The 26,931-nt window shown below is 47.5% G+C and overlaps 1 protein-coding gene across 1 annotated transcript in view; it reads right to left on the bottom strand.

Annotated features, from left to right (window-relative positions):
* Positions 1–25,994, bottom strand: part of ATP1A3 (ATPase Na+/K+ transporting subunit alpha 3) — a 50,830-nt gene extending 24,836 nt beyond the window's left edge. Inside the window, exons 1-12 of the mRNA XM_058196123.1 lie at positions 25,791–25,994; positions 16,786–16,914; positions 16,001–16,060; positions 13,469–13,672; positions 13,242–13,355; positions 11,250–11,384; positions 10,670–10,787; positions 9,318–9,586; positions 7,483–7,681; positions 5,684–5,793; positions 4,410–4,544; positions 2,095–2,287 (exon numbers count right to left, since the gene is read on the bottom strand). Of these exons, the coding sequence (XP_058052106.1) occupies positions 2,095–2,287; positions 4,410–4,544; positions 5,684–5,793; positions 7,483–7,681; positions 9,318–9,586; positions 10,670–10,787; positions 11,250–11,384; positions 13,242–13,355; positions 13,469–13,672; positions 16,001–16,060; positions 16,786–16,914; positions 25,791–25,796 (1,672 nt within the window). The 5' untranslated portion in view covers positions 25,797–25,994. The remainder of the gene's footprint in view (positions 1–2,094; positions 2,288–4,409; positions 4,545–5,683; positions 5,794–7,482; positions 7,682–9,317; positions 9,587–10,669; positions 10,788–11,249; positions 11,385–13,241; positions 13,356–13,468; positions 13,673–16,000; positions 16,061–16,785; positions 16,915–25,790) is intronic.
* Between the last annotated feature and the right edge of the window lie 937 nt (positions 25,995–26,931).

Genomic DNA, 26,931 nt, shown 5'->3' with positions numbered 1-26,931 from the left:
AAGAGGCACAGACACCCCAATGTAATGTAAACCATTCAGGATTGGCTTTGAGATAACACTCTAGGCCAGTGTTTCTCAACCTTGGCAGAATGAAGACATGTGTGTGGACTTCAACTCCCAGCATTCCCCAGCCAGCATGGCCATTGCTGAAAACTCTTGAGAACTGAATTCAACCCGCCTGCTGTGTATCCAGGCTGCATTGTCATAATGTCTAGTATCTCTAGTATGTCTAGTTTAATGAAAAAGACTAGGGGAGACATGATAGCAGCGTTCCAATATCTCAGGGGTCACCATAAAGAAGAGGGAGTCAAACTATTCTCCAAAAGTACCTGAGGGCAGGACAAGAAGCAACGGGTGGAAACTCATCAAGGAGAGAAGCAACCTAGAACTAAGGAGAAATTTCCTGACAGTGAGAGCAATTAATCAGTGGAACAACTTGCCTCCAGAAGTTGTGAATGCTCCAACACTGGAAGTTTTTAAGAGGAGATTGGATAACCATTTGTCTGAAGTGGTGTAGGGTTCTCTGCCTAAGCAGGGGGTTGGACTAGAAGACCTCCAAGGCCCCTTCCAAGTCTGTTATTCTATTCCAGTGGTAGTCAACCTGGTCCCTACCGCCCACTAGTGGGCGTTCCAGCTTTCATGGTGGGCAGTAGGGATTTTGTCAAATTGTCAAATTATAAATTTTATAAAGTAAAGTTACTTCCCTACTTTATAAATCACCATTACTGTGGAACCGGTGGGCGGTTAGAAAATTTTACTACTAACAGAGATACAAAAGTCGACGCTAGGTATAAAAAGGTTGACTACCCCTATTCTATTCTATTCTATAAGCCATGGACTATAAAGCCATAAGAACTTGAATCGCACAAGCCGCAACCAAATGTCATTAACGCTTTTGTCAGGTGGTCACAGAATCCCTCGGCACAGCTTGGTTCCGCTTTCGATAACGAAAGAGTGTTGTCACCTACCATCTTGAAACACCTGGATTCTGAAATGGCAATAGCACTTTTATACTGCTTCACAGTGCTTTTACAGCCCTCTCTAAGCAGTTTCCAGAGTCAGCCTCTTGCCCCCAATAATTTGGGTCCTCGCTTTACCCACCTTGGAAGGATGGAAAGCTGAGTCAACCTTGAGCCGGCCTGGTGAGTTTCGATCTGCCAAATTGTAGGCAGCCGGCAGTCGGCAGAAGTAGCCTGCAGTACTGCACTCTAACCACTGCGCCTCTGAGCAGTGGTTAAATATCTAAATTTCTATAGAGGGTATCTGACTTCTCGCTGGCTTTTTTCTTTTTAAAAATAAATAAATAAAAGAAACCACGCTGACTTCTCCAAGATGTTGTATGACATCTAGGATTTCTGCCCACAGGAGCCTTGCCTTCTTTAGTCTGCCATGCCCCGTCGGAGTCTGAATCCGAAGGGGAAGAGGAACGGCTGACAGAGAGTGAGAGAGTGGATCCATTGGCTGTGGAAGAAACTGGGGAAGGGCAAAGTCAGGCTTGGCAGAGCAGGGGAGAGATAGAACAAGGGAGAGGGGCTTCGGATGAAGACCAAGGCCCACCCCCTCCTCAGCCTAGGCAGCGCAGGGAAGAACGGAGAAGAAAGCAACGTGGGTTGCGTGGCTTACGAGGGAGGAAAGAGACCAGATCCTCTTTACAAGGCACAGCTGATGGAGTTTAAAAGGAAAGGCAAATGGGAGGGGCGTTTGTCAGGTACAAACGCTGAGTTTATCTGGTGTTTCTTTGAATCCTGGCATTCTCCCAACTGGCTTGATTTATTGCCGTGCTACTTTACTTGTGGAATTCCTTATTTCGCTTGCCCTGCCGGATTAATTACCGGGTCTTGCCTTGTTGGATTTTTTTGTTAGAAGTTTTCTGCTTACAACGTTTGGGACTGAAGTATTGCCAGCCAAAGAGTATTACAGGTTGGTGGAAGAGCTCTCTCTCCAGGCCAGAGAGCTGAAAGGGATATTGAGGGCACAGTTGGTGATAATAAAGGGACTCATATTGGTTCTCTGGCTGTGTTGCCTTTGTGCCACGCCCCGGGTCATCACATAGTCCTTCCAACAACCCAACATCCTCTCCCCGGCCATTCGTACCGAGTACCCGCTCTCCAAGTCCGCCAAGCTCTAAGTAGGCGTTCTGAAAAGCTTCTTTCATTTCTTCATCGAGAGGCTGTTCTTTGCCTTGGAACAGAATGGTGGAGCATCGATCCAGGATGCGCTCAGGGGCCCCCTTCATCACCAGCAGGTAGCGGTTATCGTTGGGGTCTTCGGTCTCGTGAATCGAGAGCTGCAACGGGAGCAGAAATTCTGTCAGGACCAGGGGTGGGGCTGCTGGGGGTTCGCAGGGGTTCGGAAGAACCTCTAGCTAAGATTCTGTGCAGTTCGGAGAACCCCCAAATCCCACTTCTGGCTGGCCTTGCCCACCCCACCCTGCCTCTCTCAAGAGTCCCCACGCGGCCCGTTTTGGATGCAGGTAAGTGCAGGGTGCACGCGGAGGCTCGGTGAGGGTGAAAAACGGGCCTACCGGAAGTTTGGGAAGGCTGGAAACGGGCTCATTTCCAGAAGGCCTCCAGAGCCTGGGGAGGCCATTTTTGCTCTCCCAAAGTCTCAAGGAAAGCATCCAGAGCCCAGGGAGGGCAAAAACACCCCCACACCCGGCGTGGTGGAGGAGGCTGACTAGGCCACGCCCACCCTGGCCACGCCCACCCAGCAACTGGGCAGAGAACCCCTTGCTTAAATTTTTGAAGCCCACCCCTGCTCAGGACCCAAAAGAACGTTCGCAGATTAAGTCAGAGGAAGATGCTGCCTAACACAGGTCGCTCATGGAGCGCAACACTGGGTGACAAAATGCGACGCCTATAAAAACAAGCCAAGTTTATCTTGCTTGCGGGGGGTGTCCTTGGCGCTCTTCTGAGCTGGGTGGTTTTCTTCCAGTGCCCTGATGATGTTCCCTAGTGCGGTGACGAAACGTCTGCCAGAAAACCACCCAGCTCAGAGTGCACCAAGGATCCCCCACCGTTCAATCCTGAGCTGCAAACATTCTCTTCCATAATTGGGATTGCACGTCACAATCATCTTGGTTTGTTTTATCACGTCCTGGAAACAACAACAACAACCACAACAACAAAAGCCATTTGTCTGAAGTGATGTAGGGTTTCCTGCCTAAGCAGGGGGTTGGACTAGAAGACCTCCAAGGCCCCTTCCAACTCTGTTATTCTATTCCAGTGGTAGTCAACCTGGTCCCTACCCTACATTATATCGGTGTGCTAAAAGTGCTTTTTTTTTTTTTCCAAAAGACGACTGGATTTTATTGTTTTGCTTTTCTCTTGAAGGCGTTTCGCTTCCCATCCAAGAAGCACCTTCCGTTCAGGAACTGAAGAAGCTTCTTGGATGGGAAGCGAAACGCCTTCAAGAGAGAAAAAAAAACCGCAAAGTGCAGTCGCCTTTTGGACAAGCATTTCTGGCACAACCATGACCGGGATGACTAGCCATCTCCGTAAACATTACATCAGCCATCAGATGTTAGCCAACATCTGCCGGTTTTGGACGTAAGCAACAATAGCGGCCATGCCTATCAATATTACATAGAAACACCGGCCCTCTCTCTCTCTCTCTCTCTCTCTGGAAATGATTTGCCAATTTTATTCCAGGTCATAGCACACTGGGAATCCTAGCTAATCCTTCCCATATGTCATATAAAAGATGGGGATTAAAGCTGACGGGCCTGAGATTCCCAGAATGTGGGGACTGTATTGGCTCTACAATTTGAGAATGGAGAACCGTAAGTGGGACAGTTCTAGTACACAAGCTGGCCAGATGCATGTTTCGTGATAAACGGCTTCATCCAAGCTTCCAAATTAAGCATTTTTCTTCTTTTTCATGTGTGTTTGTTTTTATATATTGGGTTGGGGGCAGTGGTGAATTTTTTTTTTACTACCGGCTCTGTGGCCGTGGCTTGGTGGGCGTGGTGTGGCTCGGGGGGCGTGGCAGGGGAAGGATACTGCAAAATCTCCATTCTCACCCCACTCCAGGGGAAGGGTACTGCAAAATCTCCGTCCCCACCCCACTCCTGGGGGAAGGATACTGCAAAATCTCCATCCCCACCCCACTCTGGGGCCAGCCAGAGGTGCTATTTGCTGGTTCTCCGAACGACTCAAAATTTCCGCTACCGGTTCTCCAGAACCTGTCAGAACCTGCTGGATTTCACCCCTGGTTGGGGGATTCAAATCAGAATAGATCTAATGACTGCTTACGATTCATTCTAGAGCTGAGCCCAAAAGTTCTGCTGCTAAGCGAGACACTCGTTCGGTGAGTTCTGCCCGTTTTGTGATCTTTCTTGTCACCGTTGTTAAGTGAAAAACTGCAGTTGTTAAGTGAGTAACATAGTTGTTAATTGATAATACCCATACCTGGTATTTGTTGGTGGAGTTGAAGGGGATTTCTGCTACTTTTTTGTTCTTCTCCCTCATCAGCTTCACGGATCCCGACGAAAGCTCGATACATTTCAACAGGGCTGATTCCGAAGCATCTCCTGCTACGTCGCGCTTGGGGGGTGAAATAGGATCATTTCAATGCTCTAGGTTTGGACATGCAGCCTGGCCTTCTCTCCCTACCACCCAACCATCCTAACGATGGGACTAACAATATTCATAAGTGTAGGAAGTAGTGCTAGAGGAGAACATTAGGCGCTAGATTAGATGGGTTCAAAAACATCCAGGATAGTTCTTGGAGGAAGGTCTATCAGAAGGTACCAGCCCTGATGACCAAGTGCTACTTCCAGGCTACTTCCAGGCATGGAGTCTATATAGGGCAGTGGTTCTCAACCTTTATAGTGCTGCGACCCCTTTAATACAATTCCCCACGATGTGGCAACGCCAACCATAAAATTATTTTTTTTTAGGCAGCGATCTCAGCGCGCCTCAGCAGCCGCAGAAGGAGGGGGGGAAAGCGTCAAACTTTTTTTTGAATTTATCGCGCCTGAAGCCGAATTGGCTAGCGGTCTGAACTGCTTGCGATTGCCTTGAGGACGGAGGCATTAAAGCGGAGACTCCTCCCCTATTAAGTTTATGGCGCCTGAAGCCAGGTTAGGCTAGCGATTGGGAGTGATTGCAGCTGGCTTGAGAGGGAGACATCCGAGCAAAGATTTCTCTCTTTTTAAATTCATCGCGCCTGAAGCCGAATTCGGCTAGCGATTTGAAGAGCCTGCAGCTGGCTTGTGGAGTCAACCATTGGAGCACGATTCTTCGACTCGCAAGTATACTTCCCATATTTCCGATGGTCTTAGGCGACCCCTGGCAAATCGTCATTCGACCCCCAACAGGGTCGCGACCCATAGGTTGAGAACCGCTGATATAGGGGGTATGGAGTCTATATACGGGGTAGATGAGCAACAATGGGTGTCTCGATCTCCTACTGGTGGGTTTCCTAAATGTATCAGGTGGGCCACCAAGTAAGATGGAATACTCGTCATTTGGATCTAGGCCTGATCCAGCAAGCCTATTTTCAGGTTCTCGTATTTCATCCCGTGGTATAGAAATTAACATTCTTTTCCTCATACTGGACCTTTCCACCCTCACATCTTCATCTGTCCTTATCTCCAGCACAATGACCATTCTCAATTTTCTAGATGCCGCTAAGGCCCAGAGGATGCCTCCTCACAAGGAGTGGGTTCTCCTCCGCTCACCTTGAGGATGGGCACGTTCTCTTGACCCCCTTTGAAGACAGCTCGGTTGCAAAGCCCAGCAATATGAGACAAGGCCACCCAGGTGGCGGAGCTCTTATCAAAGGCCGTGCCTGCAATGAAAAATAAAGGAAGGTGGTGACGGGGTGAAGTTCTAGGTTAAGAAAGGAAATCACTTGAACTGTAGGCCAGGTGTCAACCCTGAAGCTGTCCTGACCAAAGCCATTTTGTCCGCTTCAGTGTTGCCACACTGGAGCTGAGGGTCAGGGAGGGGGGATGTGGAATAGAGGGATTGTTGTAGCCAAAACAAAATACTTTCTCTTGGGAATCAAGGTCACATCTGGAACAGTGGTGGGTTGCTACTGGTTCTCCCTGGTTCGGGAGAGCTGGTAGCAGAAATCTTGATGTGTGAGCGAACCGGTTTGCTCTGCCTGTCAATTGGGCCCTCCCGCCCACCGCTACATACCCTTATTCCTTTGTTTTTAACCCAGCTGTAAGGCAGGGCAGAGTGGATTGCCATGCCTCAGCTGTATTTTTATTAAATGCGCTTGCACGAAGCGCAAGTTTGGCGCATGTGCGAGAATGCGCATGGCGATCGCGCGCAAAGCGCATGCACGAAGCTAACCGGTGGTAAAACCGGTTAGAACCCACCACTGATCTGGAAGGAAGAAGGCAGAGTGATGCCACCCGGTTGACTGATTGTTTTGAGAAAGTAGAAAATCTTTTACTTTGAATGGGGTGAAAACCACGGGAGTTTTAGAGTCAGTTTTCACCCGATATGTGCCAGTATGATAGTATCCAATAAAAGCAATGTTTGAGGAACTCAACGGCCTCGGAGTCTTGCTTGCAATGGATTTATTACTTGGAACCCTGACATTAAACCGACTCTTTGACACCAGGGAGAAAAGGGGAATTCGGGTGAAGGGGAAAAAATGAGGGAGAACGGGTCAAATCGTGAACCAGAGAAAAATGGAATTTCAATCAAGGTTCTACCATCAACCTTTCTCGGTCCGTTGCACAGAATTCTCACCATACACAGTAAAACTGGGAGGATCTGTCGTGGATCTAGATCTGAGTTAGAGATCCCAAGAAGACAGAAAGCCCCTCAGCTTCCTATTCTTTCACCTACGAAGAGCTCATTGGTCAACTCTTCAATGCAAGAAAGGGAAAAGGGCGGTGTTGAAATCTATTTTTTTTTTACTACCGGTTCTGTGGGCGTGGCTTGGTGGACATGGTGTGGCTTGGTGGGTGTGGCGGGAGAAGGATACTGCAAAACCTCCATTCCCTCCCCACTCCTGGGGAAAGGATATTGCAAAATCCCCATTCCCTCCCCACTCCTGGGGGAAGGATATTGCAAAATCCCCATCCCCTCCCCACTTCTGGGAGAAGGATATTGCAAAATATCCATTCCCACCCCACTCCAGGAGAAGGATACTGCAAAATCTCCATTCCGACTCCACTCCAGGGGAAGGATACTGCAAAATCTCCATTCCCACCCCACTCCAGGGGAAAGATACTGCAAAATCCCCATTCCCTCCCCGCTCCTGGGAGAAGGATATCGCAAAATCTCCATTCCCACCCTACTCCAGGGGAAGGATACTGCAAAATCTCCATTCCCACCCCACTCCAGGGGAAGCATACTGCAAAATTCCCATCCCCTCCCCACTCTGGGACCAGCCAGAGGTGGTATTTGCCGGGTTGTCCGAACTGCTCAAAATTTCCGCTACCGGTTCTCCAGAACCTGCTGGATTTCACCCCTGGAAAAGGGCTTCTGTAGTCTCTTTCCCCACAATAATCCTCACCTGATTGATCCTCGGTGGTGTCCGCCTCATGGATCTGGTTGTCAAACCACATGTGTGCAACAGTCATTCGGTTCTGAGTCAGGGTTCCTGTCTTGTCCGAGCAGATGGTGGAGGTGGAGCCCAAAGTCTCCACAGCTTCCAAGTTCTTCACCAAGCAGTTCTTGCGAGCCATGCGTTTGGCAGTCAAGGTCAGACACACCTAAATGGGAGGAACGAAACTTAGCGGTGGACTGAAGGAAAAGACTCCCATCAGAGATGCCCAATCTGGCATTTTCCTTGAAAGCCAAGACTGTTCCAATATCTCAGGGGCCGCCAGAATGAAGATGGGGGTCAACCTATTCTTCAAAACACCTGAGGGCAGGAACAAGAAACAATGGATGGAAACTGTTCAAGGAGAGAAGCAACTTAGAACTAAGGAGAATTTTCCTGACAGTCAGAACAATTAATCAGTGGAACAACTTGCCTCCAGAAGTTGTGAATGCTCCATCACTGGATGTTTTTAAGAGCAGATTGGATAACCATTTGTCTGAAGTGGTGTAGGGTTTCCTGCCTAAGCAGGGGGTTGGACTAGAAGACCTCCAAGGCCCCTTCCAACTCTGTTATTCTATTCCAGTGGTAGTCAACCTGGTCCTACAGCTTTCATGGTGGGCAGTAGGGATTTTGTCAAATTGTCAAATTATAAATTTTATAAAGTAAAGTTACTTCCCTACTTTATAAATCACCATTACTGTGGAACCGGTGGGCGGTTAGAAAATTTTACTACTTCATCGCTGGAGATTTTTAAATTGTGGATGCATTGGAGTTTTTAAAGAAGAGATTGGATAACTCTTTGTCTGAAGTGGTGTAGGGTTTCCTGCCTAGACAGGGGATTGGACTAGAACAGGGATCTGTAAACTTGGCTCTTTTAAGACTTGTGGACTTCAACTCCCAGAGTTCCTCAGCCAGCTTTGCTGGCTGAGGGACCTCTGGGAGTTGAAGTCCACAAGTCTTAAAAGAGCCATGTTTGCAGACCCCTGGACTAGAAGACCTCAAAGGTCCCTTCCAACTCTGTTATTCTCTTATTCTTTTTCAAAAAGTGAACTCAACTTCACATCATTTTTTTTTCCTAATGGAATATTGAGACATCATTATCATCACCACCTTTGGGAAACCAAGATGAGATATCAGTATAGTTTTTTTTAAAAAAACAGATATAATAGAATAACAGAGTTGGAAGGGACCTTGGAAGTCTTCTAGTCCGATAGCAATAGCATGTAGACTTATATACCACCTCATACTGCTTTACAGCCCTCTCTAAATGGTTTACAGAGTCAGCCTATTGCCCCCAACAATCTGGGTCCTCATTTTACCGAACTCAGAAGGATGGAAGGCTGAGTCAATCTTGAGCCCATCGGGATCGAACTTCTGGCAATGAGCAGAGTCATCCTGCAATGCTGCATTCTAATCACTGTGCCACTAAAGCCCTCAAGCAGGAAGCCCTATACCGTATACCAGGGGTCTCCAACCTTGGCCACTTTAAGACTTGTGGACTTCAATTCCCAGAATTCCTCAGCCAGAAAAGCTGGCTGAGGAACTCTGGGAGTTGAAGTCCACAAGTCTTAAAGTGGCCAAGGTTGGAGACCCCTGCCTTCTACCACTTCAGACAAATGGTTGACCAATCTCTTCTTTAAAAACTCCAGTACTGGAGCACGCACAACTTCCGCAGGAAAGTCGTTCCCCTGATGAGCTGTTCTGTCGGGAAATTTCTCCTTAGTTCTAGGTTGCTTCTCTCCTCGATTAGCTTCCATCCGTTTTCTCTAAGAAGTTCTTCGGTAGGCTTCTTGTCAGGTACTTACTGTAACAGTAGCCAAGAGTCCTTCGGGGACGTTGGCCACAATGATGCCAATGAGGAAAATGACGGCTTCCAGCCATGTGTAGCCCAAAATGAGAGAGAGGACGAAAAAGGAGACCCCCAGAAAGACAGCCACGCCTGTGATCAACTGGATGAAGTGCTCAATCTCCCGAGCGATGGGGGTCTTGCCAACTTCCAGGCCTGACGCCAAGGTGGCAATTCGACCCATCACTGTCCGATCTCCAGTGGCAATGACAACCCCACGTGCTGTGCCTGGTGGGAAGAGAGACAAATCGGTGGGCATGCATTCTCTCTCCAATTTTCTGCATCTCTAACAATTTCCAGCTTTGGTAGATGACTATAAAAAACAACCTGCCTTCCATTGAGGACCTGTATACTGCACGAGTCAAAAAGAGGACTGTGAAAATATCTACAGACCCCTCGCATCATGGACATAAACTGCTTCAATTCCTACCCTCAAAACGACGCTATAGAGTACTGCACACCAGAACCACTAGACACAGGGATAGTTTTTTCCCCGAACGCCATCACTCTGCTAAACAAATAATTCCCTCAACACTGTCACACTATTTACTAAATCTGCATTACTATTAATCTTCTCCTTGTCCCATCACCTATCTGCTTCCACTTATGACTGTAACTTTGTTGCCTGCATCCTTACGACTTATACTGATATTGATTGTTTCCTGATTGCTTATTTGTAGCCTATGACTATCATTAAGTGTTAAATTTGTACCCTATGACTATCAGTAAGTGTTGTAAGTGTTGTACCTGGTGAAGGTATCTTTTCTTTTATGTACATTGAGAACATATGCACCAAAGACAAATTCCTTGTGTGTCCAATCACACTTGGCCAATAAAGAATTCTATTCTATTCTATTCTATTCTATTCTATTCTATTCTACTCTACTCTACTCTACTCTATATTCTATTCTAGTCTATTCTAGTCTATTCTATTCTATTCTAGTCTAGTCTAGTCTAGTCTAGTCTAGTCTAGTCTAGTCTAGTCTAGTCTCATAAATTAAGGCAGACATATGTCTTAGCAGTCACAAAGCCAATAGAAATTAAAAAAAAATACTGGGCTAATATGTTCTCTTAAATCAGTGTTTTTCAAATTGGGCAACTTTAAGCTGTGTGGATCAAACTTCCAAAATTCCCCAAACGAAGGATAATACACAGATCATCTGATCATAATCCGGAAAGGTGTCAAATAAAGTTCTTCTATTCAAATTGTAGCAATGATATCTAGATTGGGGGCGAAAACTCATATCAGCTGACAGCAATGTTTTCCTAGTCAGACCTAGAAGGTATTCTAACTCCGACAGAAGCCCCTACCTTCCACGCAGTTGGTAGAGAAGAAAGTGATATTTCTGGTCTCGAGAGGATTGTCGTGGGTACAATCTGGAGAACGGGTCTGAGGTTCGGATTCCCCTGTCAGGGAAGAGTTATCCACCTAGAAAGAAAACGCCAGGCCATGTCAAGTCTGTCCAGAAAGGGTTCGCGGTTACAATTATCCTGATTTTATCTCAAATTTGGCAGGTCAACAAACTGACAGATCTCGTCGAGTAATCATCACAACTCATTTGAAAAGACAGATGGTTTGGGCCTGTTACGTAAGTCCGAGAAAGCTGATCACTTTTGTGACAAGGATCCAAAATTCATTCTTCTCCCGCTCATCCGGTGGTGGTGCTCCGTGTCCCGAACAATAGAAACAGGGAAATCCAAGCTGCAAGGTTGTGCGGTGATACGACCTACACAAAACCGATCTTGTGCTCGGTAACCTGATCTCTCCACTTAGATTTGGTTTAATGGGAGAGAACAGTTGGTAAAGGACACCGGAGAATTGCTCTAATTCCCAGGGGCTTGAGCTGAAAGGAACAACAGCTGAAAAAAGACTTGTAAGATTTTCACCAACCTTGCAACCATGAGCCGAGATGATCCTTAGATCAGCTGGGACTCTATCTCCTCCTTTCACCTCTACGAGATCGCCAACCACCACATCCTCAGCGTTGAGTTGCATCTTCTCCCCTTCCCTGATCACCAGAGCTTGCTTTGGGACGAAAAGCAAACTTAATTAGATTAAATATATATATATATATATATATTCTGGATTTTCAGTCATGCTGACACCATGTTCCCCTAAAATATTTCTTCGTAAATCTATCCTTTCCCAAAATTCATTGGCAACGCAACTCTCACCCTGCCTAGGAATGTACCATGGGGAAGGGCTCAACACGTCTGGAGTTTGCCATGTTGTCTCCAGAAGTTGTGTCCTTCTTGTTATTATTATTTAAGACATGTACAGCACTTGCAAAGGTTTCATGTCTGATTTCATAAACCCGAGATTCTAAACGGTTGTGTTCACTCAACAGCCTTAACCAGACAGACTTCGGATTAACCTCCTTTTGACATTGTACAATACATTGGATCCTAAATTAATTTTAATGCCCTGGATTCACACAACACACGCACCAGAAAAACAAGGTTAAAACTAAACTCAGCATGGCACCTTACGTCAGCCATTCCTTCTCACAAAATCCCCTGAAGTGGCTCCTAGTTTCTGTTCCCATTTTACAAATAGGTGAGCTGAAAGATACTATCAATGAAAATAATACCTATAGTTCACCTATAAAGATGGCTTGGGCCTAACTTTATGGGAATTTTTTTTTCTCTATGCGCTGTGTGCTGTCTGTCATTTTACCTCATGATGTTCCTGCTGCTTTGATTTACCTGACGATGCTCCCGTTTGCCTTTCTTATTTACTTAAATATATTTATTTATATAAAACCACAAGTTCTTGTCAATGTCTCTGACGCCATTTGAACATTGGCTGCGCAATTCTCTAACAGACTACCTGTACAGCAGTGGCCAAATTTTGTGGGAACCTTTAGGGGAAAGTGTATTTTTGAGGTTTGATAGCTAATAACACCACTTCCTTTTCTCTTTTTTTTTGGAGTTTCAAAATAATCCTATTCCACTGCTGGAATGGCCTGGGAATAGCCCAGACCTTCACCCAATTGAAAATCTGTGGAGCCGACTAAAGAAACTTGTTAGTCAGAAGCGACCCAGCAACAAAACCCAGTTAATAGAAGCCATCCTTCAATCTTGGTTTCACATTATAACAACTGCAGAACTCAAAGACTTGGTTCACTTCATGGGAAGACGTTGTAAGGCCGTAATTCATGCTAAAGGTTACTCAACGAAGGATTAACTGACATGGTGATCATTTTTGTATATCTCATTTTTTCTACGTGTTTCACTTTTCTTCTTTATACTGTAACTGCTACTCTAATAGCAAATCCTTCATCAAAGTTATTGCATTACATTCTTGATTAAATTATGTTTCCATTGATATATAATTTTATAGTACTATTAGTCCAAAAAAAAAAAAAGTGGTGTTATTAGCTACTTTTAGAAAATACACTTTCCCCAAAAGGTTTCCACAATTTTGGCCACTACTGTTCGTTGGTGTTGATATATCCTGGACATAAACTATTTCAACTCCTACCCTCAAAACAACGCTATAGAGCACTGCACACCAGAACAACTAGACACAAGAACAGTTTTTTCCCAAAGGCCATCACTCTGCTAAACAATTAATTCCCTCAACACTGTCAAACTATTTACTAAATCTGCACTACTATTAATCTTCTCATCGTTCCCATCACCAATCTCTTTCCACTTATGACTGTATGACTCTAACTTTGTTGTTGGCTATCCTTATGATTTATATTGATATATTGACCATCATTTGTGTTGTAAATGTTGTACCTTGATGAACGTATCTTTTCTTTTATGTACACTGAGAGCATCTGCACCAAGACAAATTCCTTGTGTGTCCAATCACACTTGGCCAATAAAAAAAATAAAAATTCTATTCTATTCTATAAAAGACAACTGGCCATACCTGGGGTACCATATTCTTGAAGGATTCCATAATCTTAGAGCTTTTGGCCTCTTGGTAGTAGGAGAAGCAACCGGTGATGATGACCACAGCCGCTAAGACGATACCTAGGTAAAGCTGTCCAAGAACAGAGAGCGGGAAAGGTTGGGTCATCGAAGCTCCTTGAGATACCCTTTCTTCATTCCTCCCACAAGGATACCCTCCAAACAAGTCATTCCACCGAAACTCACATTGTCATTTGCGGGGTCATCTTCGGTTCCTGCCTGGATGCCGTAGGCGAGGAAGCAGAGTATGGCACCGATCCATAAGAGGATGGAGAAGCCTCCGAAGAGCTGACGACAGAACTTGACCCATTCCGGAGTGGTTGGGGGTGGAGTGAGAGCATTGGGGCCATCGCGGGCCAGGATCTCTTGGGCTTTGCTGTGGGTCAGACCCTGATGGTCAGAGAGAAAGAGAGAGGAGGGATAAAAACCATAGGCTTAGGAGTGTATTCTGACAGCTTCCCCAAAAAGCACGGAGAAGAATCCTGGTCCCGACAAAACCCCTTTTATTAAACAGACAGTGAATTCCTCTCATTCACCTTCAGCAAAGTCTTTCAAGGGAGAATTTACAGTCACCAACCTTAGCTGGCTTGGAGAGCTGCCAGGCTGATATCTTCAAAACTTGACAGAGTCCCAAATCAATTAGGCGAACTAATTGTCTCCTGCAAACTCCACTCCCCTTTCGCTTCTCTTTTATTCCCTCTGGGAGGGGCCATTCATCGTCCACCTGTGGCCTTACTCCCAAGTCAACCCTTGTTCTTTAGCTGTTCCCTTCATCTGGCAACTCTGCGCACACACACACGCACACACACATTGGGAACAGGCTCCAGCTGTTCGGCTGCCTCACTGATGTATGATTCCGAAGGTAGCTGATAACTGGCATACGGCCCTGGCCCCCTCTCTGCCACCAACACAGAGCCCTCTTCAGAGCCTTCCCCAGACTCCAGGAGTGGCCCAGGTTCCTCCTCAACCTCCTCACTGTCCGAATCTGCTGCCAGATGCGCTGGCCGCTGTTGGGCCACAACAGAGAAACATCTCTGCATCCCTTCACCCTTCCAAAGATATTTTTTCCTGGGGAGGAAGAAAAGCATGAACTACTCCAAATCATAAGCCATTTTTTCTATCTTTGGAGAAATCACAGAGCTCAGCGTACTTTACTTTTATTTTTTAAAAACTTGGAGTGTTTTTATACTGTACAATGATTCTTCAATCAAAATAAATATATATATATATTTAAAAAAGGGATGAGTGGAAAATCCCCTTCATAGTCAAGGGATCTCCCCTACCAAGGAAGTTTCTCCTTCCAATATTTTCTTGCGTTGGATCATGTGATTCACCGATCAACGTTTTGCAAGAATTCTTGCAGGTCCAAAATTTTAGTTTCAATGGCCCTGCAGTACGTAATTAAAATTTAGAGAATCACAATCAACTCAACTCTGGATATTACAAATGATTCTCTTCCATTCCAATATTCTGCAACCTAGCTATGGACAAAATAAGAAGAAAAGGAGACAGCAGGTATGGGAAAGAGACAACTAAAATCTCATATATGAAAGTGTAACTTAGAGTCTAAGGACTTCAATGAAATCAAACATTTTGAAATCTGGTGCAGGGATTCCCAGGAGATCCCAGAATAGAAACGAAGAACCTCATAAAGAAATATCGTCGAGGACCTGTTGATCATACCGAACATTAATCCTTACAAAAAGGTCTAATTTCTTCATTGTATGTGCCTAGAAATGATGTGCCTTCAGTCAGGATCTTGAAAGACTGAAATTCTTGGTTTACGGTAAAATTATAAGGAACTGAGAACGTTTCTAACTTGGCCGAGTTCTACTCCTTCGTAAGCAAAAGTTCCCACTAGGGGTGACATCATAGTAGGGGAAGGTCCTTCTCTGTGGGGGCGCCTACCCTCTGGAACGAACTTCCTCCTGGACTGCGTCAACTGCCTGACCTTCGGACCTTTTGCCGCGAGCTGAAGTCGTATTTGTTTATTCGCGCAGGACTGGCCTAGGAATTTTAAATTTTAAATGTGTACATAGTTTTAATTTTAATATTTATATTTGATAAATTTTATGGGGTTTGATGGTATAAATGTTTTAAATTTGGCCAAACATATAATAAGTTTTTTAACTATTGTTTTATCTGTACATTGTCATTGTTTTATTGTGGCTGTGAACCGCCCTGAGTCCTTCGGGAGAAGGGCGGTATAAAAATCTAATAAATACTAATACTAATATACTAATAGTAGTATTCCAGTATTTGAGGGGCTGCCACAAAGAAAAATAGGTCAACCTATTCTCCAAAGCACCTGAGGGTAGAACAAGAAGCAATGGGTGGAAACCAATCAAGGACAGAAGCAACCTGGAATTAAGGGGAAACTTGCTAACAGTGAGAAGAATTAATAATTGCCTTCAGAAGTTGTGGGTGCTCCATCATTGGAGGCTTTTAAGAAAAGATTGGTTAGCCACTTGTCTGAAATGGTATAAGGTCTCCAGTATGAGCAAGTGGTTGGACTAGAAGACCTCCAAGGTCCCCGATTGAAACTTTTTTCAATCAACTATTACACAGCTGTCCCAAAAGTTCTGTAGCTGCTGGTCAGCTCATTTCCTCCACCAGCTAGGTCATGGTACTATGGAGCCTCCAGGGAGATGTTCAATCTATCTCCAGTCCTTGAAGAAAATAAGGAACGCCCACCAGCCCTAAGTGGAAAGTCCTTACCTGCACACAATCTGTGTTGTATTTCCGGCAGACTTCCTCAATGGACATTTTGTGCTCCGTCTGAAACACATGGCAAAAAGACGACACTGAGGAGGACCTTCAGCTACCTCCCTCCATCTTCATCATCTCTTGCAGCTACACCCAACCACCCAAATGCCCATCATTGGATCAAGGTAGGTCATCATCCCTCCCCATTTCTTTGTTGTGTCTGCACCCACCAAGCCGGGCCCCCTGCCAGAAAGTGACTTGGAAAGTGAGGGGGAAGGGCCATCAGGACTTACCTCGGGAGCACCGGCTTCTCTGGCTCAGCTCCAAGAGCCAGAGGCAGGCCAGGTGGAAGAGATAACGAGGCCTCCGTCCCTTGACTCTTCCCCCCCCCTAGCCATGCCTCCAGACCCAGCTGATGGCAATCAGGCCTGGCTGGACCCTAGGTTTCATAGGCAGAAGAGGTGGGAACAACAGAAGCAGGGGGTGGGGCAGGCCTAGGAAGTGCTGAGTCATGGAGCCACACCTCACAGGATATAAAATCAGCGAGGGCTGCTATGCCTCTTCATAGCATGCAAATCAACTGCTTAACTAGAGCTGTTTGTTCCTGGGTGACTCGTCGGCATCAAGGGAGATAACAGAGTCACTTGGCAGACGCTCGCTAGCTTTGCTGCCAGAGCTGATAGTGCCGGCTAATTAAGCCATCGCTCGGACGGAGGCGAGGGGGGACAGAACATTCTTGCAGTTCCACCCAACCACCACCAATCACCTCTGTTGGAGCGAGGTAGGTCATCACTCACCATCGCCACTTCCTTCTTGAGATCATCCAGATCCCGACTCTTCTGCTGAGCTTTGCTCTTCTTGGGTGAAGAATCGTCGTCATGTTTGTCTTGGGTGGTGGCCACACGATAACTGTCTGAGCGCCCGTACTGCGTGGAGAAAAACCGGCGGAGACGTAAGAAAAACACCCCATCGAAAAATGCATTCTTTATCTCAAATCGTTTTTCCGTTTGCCCCCATTTGCCATCTACAAAGGAGGTCCTTGACTTACAACCACGTTTGTTAAGTAAGTTTCGCCTTCTTTTTACGACCTTCCTTGCCGCGGCTGTTAAGCCAATTGCTGCAATTGATAAGTTAGTCACCCCCAGTTGTGAAGTGAATCTGGCCGTCCCCGTTGATTTTTCTTGTCAAAAAGGGGTCCCGCAACTTTGGGACACAGCAACGGTTGTAAGTAGGAGTCGGTTGCCAAGGGCCTGAATTTGGATCACGTGATCAGGGGGGAGGCTACAAATGTCGCCAGTGTGGGGGAAAAATGGCCGTCAGTTACTTTTTTCAGTGCTGTTGTAACTTTGAACGGTCACTAAAGCTGTTGTAAGTCGAGGACTACCTGTAGTAATGGATAAATTAAGCTGTTCCTAACAGGAAACAGAGAAAATGCAGGGAGGGTCGGTAAATGGGGAGGAGGGAAGCCCTGGGTGGATAATTCTATTCCCAGTAACAATTTGGATATGAAAACAACTCCAGTTCGTATCTAATGGTTTGGAAGCCTTGATAGATTTTAATTGACATCCATATGATTGAATCGACTATTTCTAATTTACAGGTAGTCCTCGACTTACAACCATTCATTTAGTGACTTTTCCAAATTTACAACCTTGCCAAAAAGGTGACTTATGACCGGTCCTCAAATTTATGACCATCGCAACAACCCCCATGGTTCTGCGATCAAAATCTGGGTGGTTTGCAACTGGCAATGTAATTACGATCCCAGGATCAAAAGGTTGTCTTGTGCAATCTTCCCAGCCATCTTCCAACAAGGAAGGGCCATGGATGAAGAGAGATCCACTTAATGACCATCTTTCATCTAACAACTGCAACGAAGAGCAACAAAGAGGATTAGGGGACTGGAGGCTAAAACATATGAAGAACGGTTGCAGGAACTGGGTATGTCTAGTTTAATGAAAAGAAGGATTAGGGGAGACATGATAGCAGTGTTCCAATATCTGAGGGGTTGCCACAAAGAAGAGGGAGTCGGGCTGTTCTCCAAAGCACCTGAGGGCAGGACAAGAAGCAATGGGTGGAAACTAATCAAGGAGAGAAGCAACTTAGAACTAAGGAGAAATTTCCTGACGGTTAGAACAATACATCAGTGGAACCACTTGCCTCCAGAAGTTGCAAATGCTCTAACACTGGATGTTTTTAAGAAGATGTTGGATAGCCATTTGTCTGAAGTGGTGTAGGGTTTCCTGCCTAAGCAGGGGGTTGGATTAGAAGACCCTTCCAACTCTGTCATCCTAAATATCAAATGATTCCCTTAACAACCATGACAAAACAGTTGTAAAATCAGGCGAAACTCCTTTAGGAACTAACTTGCATATGTAGCAACGGACAGCCTGGTCCCAACCATGGTTGAGAACTGCCTCTATATATGCTGGTTGCCTGTAGCAAAGGTATTCCAGTAAATGGCTTATAGCAGGAGTAAGTACCCCAAATGTCAGCCTTGAAACATGGCTGGCAGAGCAATTTTCAATTCACACGACACTCCAGGCTAGGTGAAGGTAGGTCACTATATTGTAGGAAATCATTCCTTTTAACGGGTTGTGGGTTCCTGCCTATCATATCAAGTCATTAACTAGCTTTTTTTTTTTAAATGCAAAGCCTGTTTCATGGACACAGATATTGTGTTTCCTGAACCCCCACTGAGGATTCAACTTGTTGTGTGAATCTGCCGTAGCAGTTTCAGTCCAATGCTTGCTGTCTTAGCATCCCAGCCTTGCCCTTTGAAGACTTTTACCGATTCAGAATTTTTGGCAAGCATTTGCCGTGTCTTTACAAAATGAACCTTAAAGGGTTAAACGATGCTTAAGGACTACTCAGATCTAAGAGGGGTTAAACCCATCGGTCAATGGATCTTAACCAGTGGTGGGATTCAGCCAGTTCGCACCACTTTGAGAGAACCGGTTGTTAACTTTCTGAGCAGTCTGGCAAACTGGTTGTTGGAAGAAATCATTACGGCAGAGAACCGGTTGTTAAATTACTTGAATCCCACCACTGATCTTAACCCTAACTAACTGATATGAAATCTCCTTGTTCAGACACACAGAGTGAAAAAAGGCATTTTCCTTGCTTGGCTTAGTGAAAATGCCTAGATTTGGCTGACCACAATGGGAGCAGACAGGAGTTCTACTTACAGGGCCCAGAGAGGCCATCTTTAGACTTACAAAGTCTTGAAATATTAATGTTGTTCTATTTTTTTTCACTTGAACTGGAAGAAATTCAAATGGACGTTACAGGGTAGTCTTAAGTAAGTATGGCAGTTCCTCTCCATTACATTCCTTCGCCGACAATTAGCCTATCTTGCAAAGCTCCACAGTTGAAATATTACAGAGGGGGAAAAATTCTGCTTTTTAGAAACTAGTTCTTTTAAGGACTTTTCACCGATAAGGCTTAATTTCAGGTAGCATTCTTTGCCATTGATATCCCTCTGGAACAGGTGAGGAATAGGACTAGCACAGTATTTCTCAACCTCGGCAACTTAAAGATACGTGGACTTCAACTCCCAGAATTCCCCAGCCAGCAACTTTAAGATACGTGGACTTCAACTCCCAGAATTCCCCAGCCAGCAACTTTAAGATACGTGGACTTCAACTCCCAGAATTCCCCAGCCAGCAACTTTAAGATACATGGACTTCAACTCCCAGAATTCCCCAGCCAGCAACTTTAAGATACGTGGACTTCAACTCCCAGAATTCCCCAGCCAGCAACTTTAAGATACGTGGACTTCAACTCCCAGAATTCCCCAGCTAGCAACTTTAAGATACTCATATTTACGGCCGCTGCTGTATCCCAGGATAAAACCACATTTTGCAACCTTCTGACAAGCAAACTAAATGAGGGAAGCCAGATTTACTTAACAACTGTTGTTACTAACTTAAACAACTGCAGTGATTCACTCAACGACAGTGGCAAGGAAGGTCGTAAGATGGGACAAAATTCAATTAACGAAGGTTTCACTTCACATTTCAACAGAAATTTTGGGCTCCATCATGGCAGTAAGAACCACCTGAATTTGTGGTTCTTTGCAATGTATGCGACAGTAGGAGGGGGAAAATTAGCATCATTGACCCTTTACCCGACAACTCTCTGAAATGTATAATTTGTAGAAAATTTCACCGATTAACATAACATAATATAACATAATAACAGAGTTGGAAGGGACCTTGGAGGTCTTCTAATCCAACCCCCTGCCCAGGCAGGAAACCCTACACCATTTCAGACAAATGGCTATCCAACATTTACTTCAAAATTTCCAGTGTTGGAGCATTCACAACTTCTGCAGGCAAGTTGTTCCACTTATTGATTGTTCTGTCAGGAAATTTCTCCTTAGTTCTAAGTTGCTTCTCTCCTTGATTAGTTTCCATCCATGGCTTCTTGTTCTACCCTCAGGTGCTTTGGAGAATAGTTTGACTCCCTCTTCTCTGTGGGAGCCCCTGAGATATTGGAACACTGCTATCCTGTCTTCCCTAGTCCTTCTTTTCATTAACTAGACATACCCAGTTCCTGCAACCGTTCTTCATATGTTCTAGCCTCATTTGTAGCTCTTCTCTGCACTCTTTCTAGAGTCTCAGCATCTTTTTTTACATCGTGGCGACCAAAACTGGATGCAGTATTCCAAGTGTGGCCTTACCAAGGCCTTATAAAGTGGTATTAACACTTCACGTGATCTTGATTCTATCCCTCTGTTTATGCAGCCCAGAACTGTGTTGGCTTTTTTGGCAGCTGCTGCACACTGCTGGCTCGTATCTAAAAGGTTGTCCACTAGGACTCCAAGATCCCTCTCACAGTTGCTACTGTTGAGCAAGGTACCACATATACGGTACCTGTGCATTTTGTTTTTTGTGTTTTTATTAAATTCACCCAGGGATGAATCAGTGAACAAAGGAAAATTGAGCATCCTTTTGAAGCCGAGCCTGGCTGTTATCCATGAAAGAAACAAGATGGGATGCCATCAATAAACACGCAAAGAATATCCAAGGAGAAACTGAATGACCTTGGGATGTCCTTGCCCAGAGGCCCAACAGCCACCTTAAGCAGGAATTGGATACATCTGGTCTATTGAAAAGAAGGACCAGGGGAGACATGATAGCAGTCTTCCAATATTTGAGGGGCTGCCACAAAGGAGAGAGGGAGGGAATGGGGGTCAACCTATTCTCCAAAGCACCAGAAGGCAGGACAAGAAACAACGGATCGAAACGGATCAAGGAGAGAAGCAACCTGGAATGAAGGAGAAATTTCCTGACAGTTGGAACAATTAACCAGTGGAACAACTTGCCTCCAGAAGTTGTGGGTGCTCCAACGCTGGAAGCTTTTAAGAAGAGGTTGGCTATCCATTTTGTCAGAAGTGGTGTAGGGTTTCCTGCCTAAGCAGGGGGTTGGACTAGAAGACCTCCAAGATCCCTTTCCCACTCTGTTATTCGCTTATTCTGTCAAGCAGGCCTTACTGGGGGTGGCGGGGGGGGGGGTGTTGTTGTTGGATGGATGAGCAGGAAAGGAAAAATAAAAACCAAACCTGCTCCCTTCCTTCTTAGTCCCGTGGAATTGCCTGTCATGATATAAATCCCTGCCAATATAAACCTGGCTCCGGACATCCAAGCGTCCTAATTTAACCCCGCTCTTTAATAAGCTGAGTTTAACACCCCCCCTTTTTTTAAAAAAAAAATAAATGTACGCAGAATAGGCACTGCTGCTCACTTGGAGGGGTCACGCTTCCCGATCATCAACCTTTAAGAAGTGGATATGGGAAGCTCGGACGTGGTCACATGGCAGGGCCCTCGCGTGCGGCCCACCCAACGCAGCCATGCAGAAAGATCACCGTGAAAAAAGGACGGAGATCTCACCTCCATCGCTGCGGCTCTTTTTGTGGTGGTGGTGTTGTTGTTGCTTTTCCCACCCACCCACCCCATTTCTACAGCCGCATGACCAGGTGGGGACAAGGTTTTGGGCCCGAGAATTCAACCCCGTTCTTAGTCCATGATGGGGGGGGGATCTGCAAGCCTGTGGGGGTGGGGTGGGGTGTCTCATTCTTTTTTTATTTTATTTTATTTTGTCACAACATTATATACAGGAACTTACATTGAAAGGAAACAATAGGACAGGAACGGTAGGCACTTTTGTGCACTTATGCACGCCCCTTATAGTCCTCTTAGGAATGGGGTGAGGTCAATGGAGGACAGTTTTTGGTTAAAGCTTTTGGGAGTTGGAGAGGAGACCACAGAGTCAGGCAGTGCATTCCAAGCGTTAACAGCTCTGTTACAGAAGTCATATTTTCTGCAATCCAGATTGGAGCGGTTAACATTTAAGTTTGAATCTATTGTTTGCTCTTGTATGATTGCGATTGAAGCTGAAGTAGTCTTTGACAGGAAGGACATTGCAATAGATGATTCTGGGTGTTAAACACAGGTCTTGCCTTCACCAAGGCAGAGACATTATCTCAACCTTGGCGCACCTGTGTGTGTGTGTGGGGGGGGATGTGTGTGAGATGCAGATAAATAGGAGCCCCCATCTTTGTTTGGAAAGACATCAGGAAGAAGAAGAAGAAGATATAAAATCTACAGCTAAGCACGGAAGCGGGGGTGGATTCGTACTGCAGTGCAGAAGAGGGGAAATGCCATTCGGACGGGAGCCATTTTTCCTGGTGGCAATCAAAAAAGGGGACGTGCCAAAGACTCTTGCAGAAGGGGTGGGGGGAAGGGGGGGCCTTTTCCTTGTCTTAGAGATTTGGGGTGGGAAGGAAGGCTGTTGACAGCAGTCTGTTTAGCTGAACGGCTCTGGGGAGGGGGGGGGTCCTGCACCTCACCCCGCTGCTCTGGTAGGCCCCTTCCTTCTCAGCCGGGACTGGCTGCCACCCCCAGATTCTGCGGTGCTGCGGTCGTTGTCGGTATAAGATCCCTGGCGTGGTGCCAGAGCTGCAGCAGTGCCTGGACAACTGCAGCGGCCATGCCATGGGGAAGAGGAGGGGTGGAAAGGCGGCCCTCCCCCACTTTTCCTTCCCCTCGAAGAGGCGGCCTGCGCCGACCTTTGGGGAGCCCGTTGGAGGTCACCGTGACCTAGGGAAGAGGACACACGGGGTGAACGGGAAGACGAGACAAGAGATTCCCTCCTTTCTTCAGACCTTCCAAAAGACACCCCTGCACACAATAGACAAGGGGGACAAATCCATCTCCAGAGCCTGGAGCCAAGACACAAGGAAAGAAGGGCCGTTTGATGGGGGGGAGGCTTCTGCTTGCTCTTACTCAGGCCAGAGGGAATCCCCTACCCCAGGGCCCAATGGTCTCTTTTTCTTCCTCTCCCTTCCGATCCTCAAACATCCACCCACCCACCCTCCGTTTTTTGCTGCAGACACCAAATATAAGAAAGCAGAAATGGGGAGTAAGGGGAGGAGAGAGAGAGGAAAAGGGAACGGATGGGGCAGCCACGGAGGAAGCTGAGCAGCCATTCAATCTCCTGCCCCTTAATTTTTTTCCTGGAAGTGGGCCCCCCCGCGATATTAATCAGGGGAGGGGGGAGGAAAGAAGACGACTCCTTAGCCACCTTAGAGTGACCTATGCATTTCCTTTCCTCACTTCAATCCTACCTCTCCCCTCCCCTCCCCATCCCATCCTTCCCTCCCTCCTCCCCTTCCAACACCGCCACCATCTTTCTCCTTCCCCTTCTACAAGGTTACAGCTGCCGCTGCTGCAGGCGTCCCTTCCTCCTTCGGATCAGACGGAAGGCAGATCAGCTGCCTTTCTGGACCCCGGCCATCTGTCTCTCTCTCTCTCTCCCACCCACCCACTTCAAGCTACCCACACATATCTAGGGCAGGCAACCCTCTCCTCACCCTCTCCCCGTCCCTGCATTTTTTTTTCTTGCCCATTGATTCCCCCCCCATCTTCTATTTCGATTTAGGGGGGCTCCCTTTTTTCCCCCACCGATGCCCCCCTGCTGCCCCCCTGCCCTCGACTCCCCGCAGCCCGCTTTGAGAAGAACAACGGGGAGGAGGGGGGTGGGGAAGGAGGGGGGGGTTGTCTGGTGCGGGGATCCCAGGATTATATTTTGGAGGGGGGAAGAGAGGGGAACAGCCGCCTTAGGCTGCCGCAGCCTCCGTTGATGCGCCCCCCCTCCTCTTCCCAGCAGGACTGAATCTCCCTTCTGAATATCAATGAGGGAGGAAGAGCGCCCCCTCCTCGGTGTAATCACCTTCCCTTAAACCAGGTTTCTCTCTCAATTTGTTTTTTTTTTTTTAATTAAATCTCTGCTCCAGAAGACGGAAGCGATTCGTCTTCTCCATCGCCCTTCCACACCTTCCTTATTTTCTCTCTTTGCAAGACACGGAGTCATCTTTCTCCTTCGTTTGTTCATCACCCTTTGCTGACATATTGTCACCTGGGGCGGGGGAAGAGAGAGAGAACGGGGACTAAACCAGAGCGCCCTGCTACTTCCCTGCTAGGTTTTCCAGCACCCGTGGCTTTCCCGACTTTCCTGATTCCTAGGCAGCCCTCTCCTCCGACCCCCCGACCTGCTCCCCGAATCCCCAAAAACAACAACAAGAGTCTCGTAAAGGAAAAAGCAGGTCCTTGAGACCTTATTTGGCTCCATCACTGTCACCCCAATAATGCACACGCATATGTTCTGGGGCGCGCGCGCACACACTCACTCTCTCTCACACACACAGACGGACGTATCTAGGCACGCGCATAACCTTCTCGGGGTTCAGGGGAAGGGGTAGGGAAAAGAGGCGATATGACGGGCCGCCTTCAAATAATTTCCAAACGGCACGAAAAGGGGCCAACACGCGCGCCCCATCACCACCCCAGTCTGAAGCCAAGGGGGAAGTAGAGGCCAATGGAAAGGGCCTGGAATGCGTCATTCGCCCTCCTGCATTGTGGGTCGAGAGAGAGAGAAAGACAGAGGGAGGGAGGGAAAGAGAGAGGGGGGGAGGGAGGGAGAGGGAGAGAGAGAAAGAGAGGAAAGAGGAGGAGGGAGGGAAAGAGAGAGGGGGGGAGGGGGGGAGAGGGAGAGAGAGAAAGAGAGGAAAGAGGGAGGGAGGGAGGGAGAGAGAGAGGAGAGAGGAGGGGGAGAAGGAGGCAGGGAGGGAGAGGGAGAGATCAGAAGGGGGGAAATTGGGGGCGAGGGTCCTCGCTCTCAGTAATGAAGGAAAAACCGAAGCCCACCGTTCTCCATCACCCGACTTCTGCCCCCGTTGGCTTACAAGCCCCCATCTCCCCCCAACCAAGCAGCCGTCGGCTGAGGATGATGGGAAGTCGTCGCCCAGCCTCTCCGGAGAGTGCAGCAGCAGGCAAGAAGGCTGACTCTCCACCCTCCCCCACCCCATCCTACCCACCCACCCACCCACCCCCACACAAGACACCTGTCGATCCAAGAACGCCGCGCGTTTTCCCAACTGCAGAGTCAGCAACAGGCAAGGTTATTCAGACCTACGCCTTATATACGGGCCAGGTCCTCTGGAGACGTTTGTAAGGGACCTGCGTGCCCCAGTTGGGGAGCGGGGGGGGGACGACAAAGGGGCCCGGGGATGAAGCCAGCCCCTCCCCACAGAGCAACAAAGAGCATCTCTGGAGATGGGTGGTGGTGGTAAAGGAAACCCCTTCTCCTGGGTGGCAAAGCGGGGAAGCGGGGGGGTGCTAGAAAAAGGCTGAGCGGGCACCCTCTGCCTCTTGGGGGGCGGGGGGGGCTCCTCTGAAGGAGCCAGATCCGGATCATGGGGTGGGGGGTGGGTGGGGAGAAAGAAGGGACTGCGACTTACCCCCATCTTGGCGGCTTTGGCGTCTCAGCCTGGGTGAGCCAGGCTCCCTCGGGGAAAGCAAACGCCCGGCAGGCGAGCGGGATGGCCGGATGGATGGATGGATGGATGGAAAGAGGGAAGGAAGAAAGAGCCGGGAGCCGAAGAGCGAGAGACAGACAAGGGGAGAGGAGGGAGCTGCCGGCGCCCCCAGGCAGGGATGCTGTGCCCACGGCTGCCAGGCACGGAAGGACGGGACGCAGCGCACTCCTGGCGCTGCTGTCTGAACCAGGGCAGGCTAGACAGCCAATCAGCGGGCGCTTGCCCCCCTCCCCGGCCCACCGCTAAGCCCCGCCCCTTTTACTGCAGAATTCACCTTGTCCAAGGTGGGGGGGGGAGGGAGGGAGGGAGGGAGGGAAGGAGCCGGGGATCCCCCAGCTTGACCGAGGCAGCCAGGCTAAGCCCCCCCCCCACTCCTCCTCTGCCCCCAATGCAAACCACAGAAGCTGCAGATGGAGAATACATTGCAATAATATGACTTTTTTTTTTTAAAGACGATGGCATCTAGGTCTATGGTCCCAGCCTCTTGGATGCCCTTCAGGCCCAGCGTCCCCCGCCCACCCACCCCATCCCCATGCCTACCTCTTCTGGGTGGTGCACGCCAACCCCTGCAGGTAGGCCATCTCAAGATCGAAAGGTTCCACCCTCCCGTCTCCCTTTCTCATCCCAATGGAAAGTAGAGCCGCAAACTCAGTTTCCATGTTCTGCACCAGGCCCCGATCCACAGAGGAGCGGGGTTAAATGCACACCCTCGTACAACCCCCAAAGGTACGCTGGCCCAGTCTGCAGTAGATTCATCACGGCACAAACCAAAGGCATTCTTAAAACAGCTGCATTCATACAACACGCTGTATTTGTATCAGGTCAATTTAGGATCTCAGGGGGGTGTCAACTGGAGGCTGTTTCAACCTTGGTTTGGGTTGTGGTCCAATCTGTGGTGAGCTCAGTGCAATTCAGTAACCTACCCAAGGTGGGTTAATTCAGGCTAAAGATGCTGTGGGAATGCAGCTATTAACCCAGACATAAGAAGACTCCAGCAAGTCCCTTGGACTGCAAAGCGAACAAACAAGTCAGTTCTAGAGGAGACCAACCCTGACTACTCTTT

Source organism: Ahaetulla prasina, chromosome 10, assembly GCF_028640845.1.
Source record: "Ahaetulla prasina isolate Xishuangbanna chromosome 10, ASM2864084v1, whole genome shotgun sequence".
In the NCBI taxonomy this organism is placed as follows: domain Eukaryota; kingdom Metazoa; phylum Chordata; class Lepidosauria; order Squamata; family Colubridae; genus Ahaetulla; species Ahaetulla prasina.
This window is presented reverse-complemented; position numbering and strand designations above follow the sequence as displayed.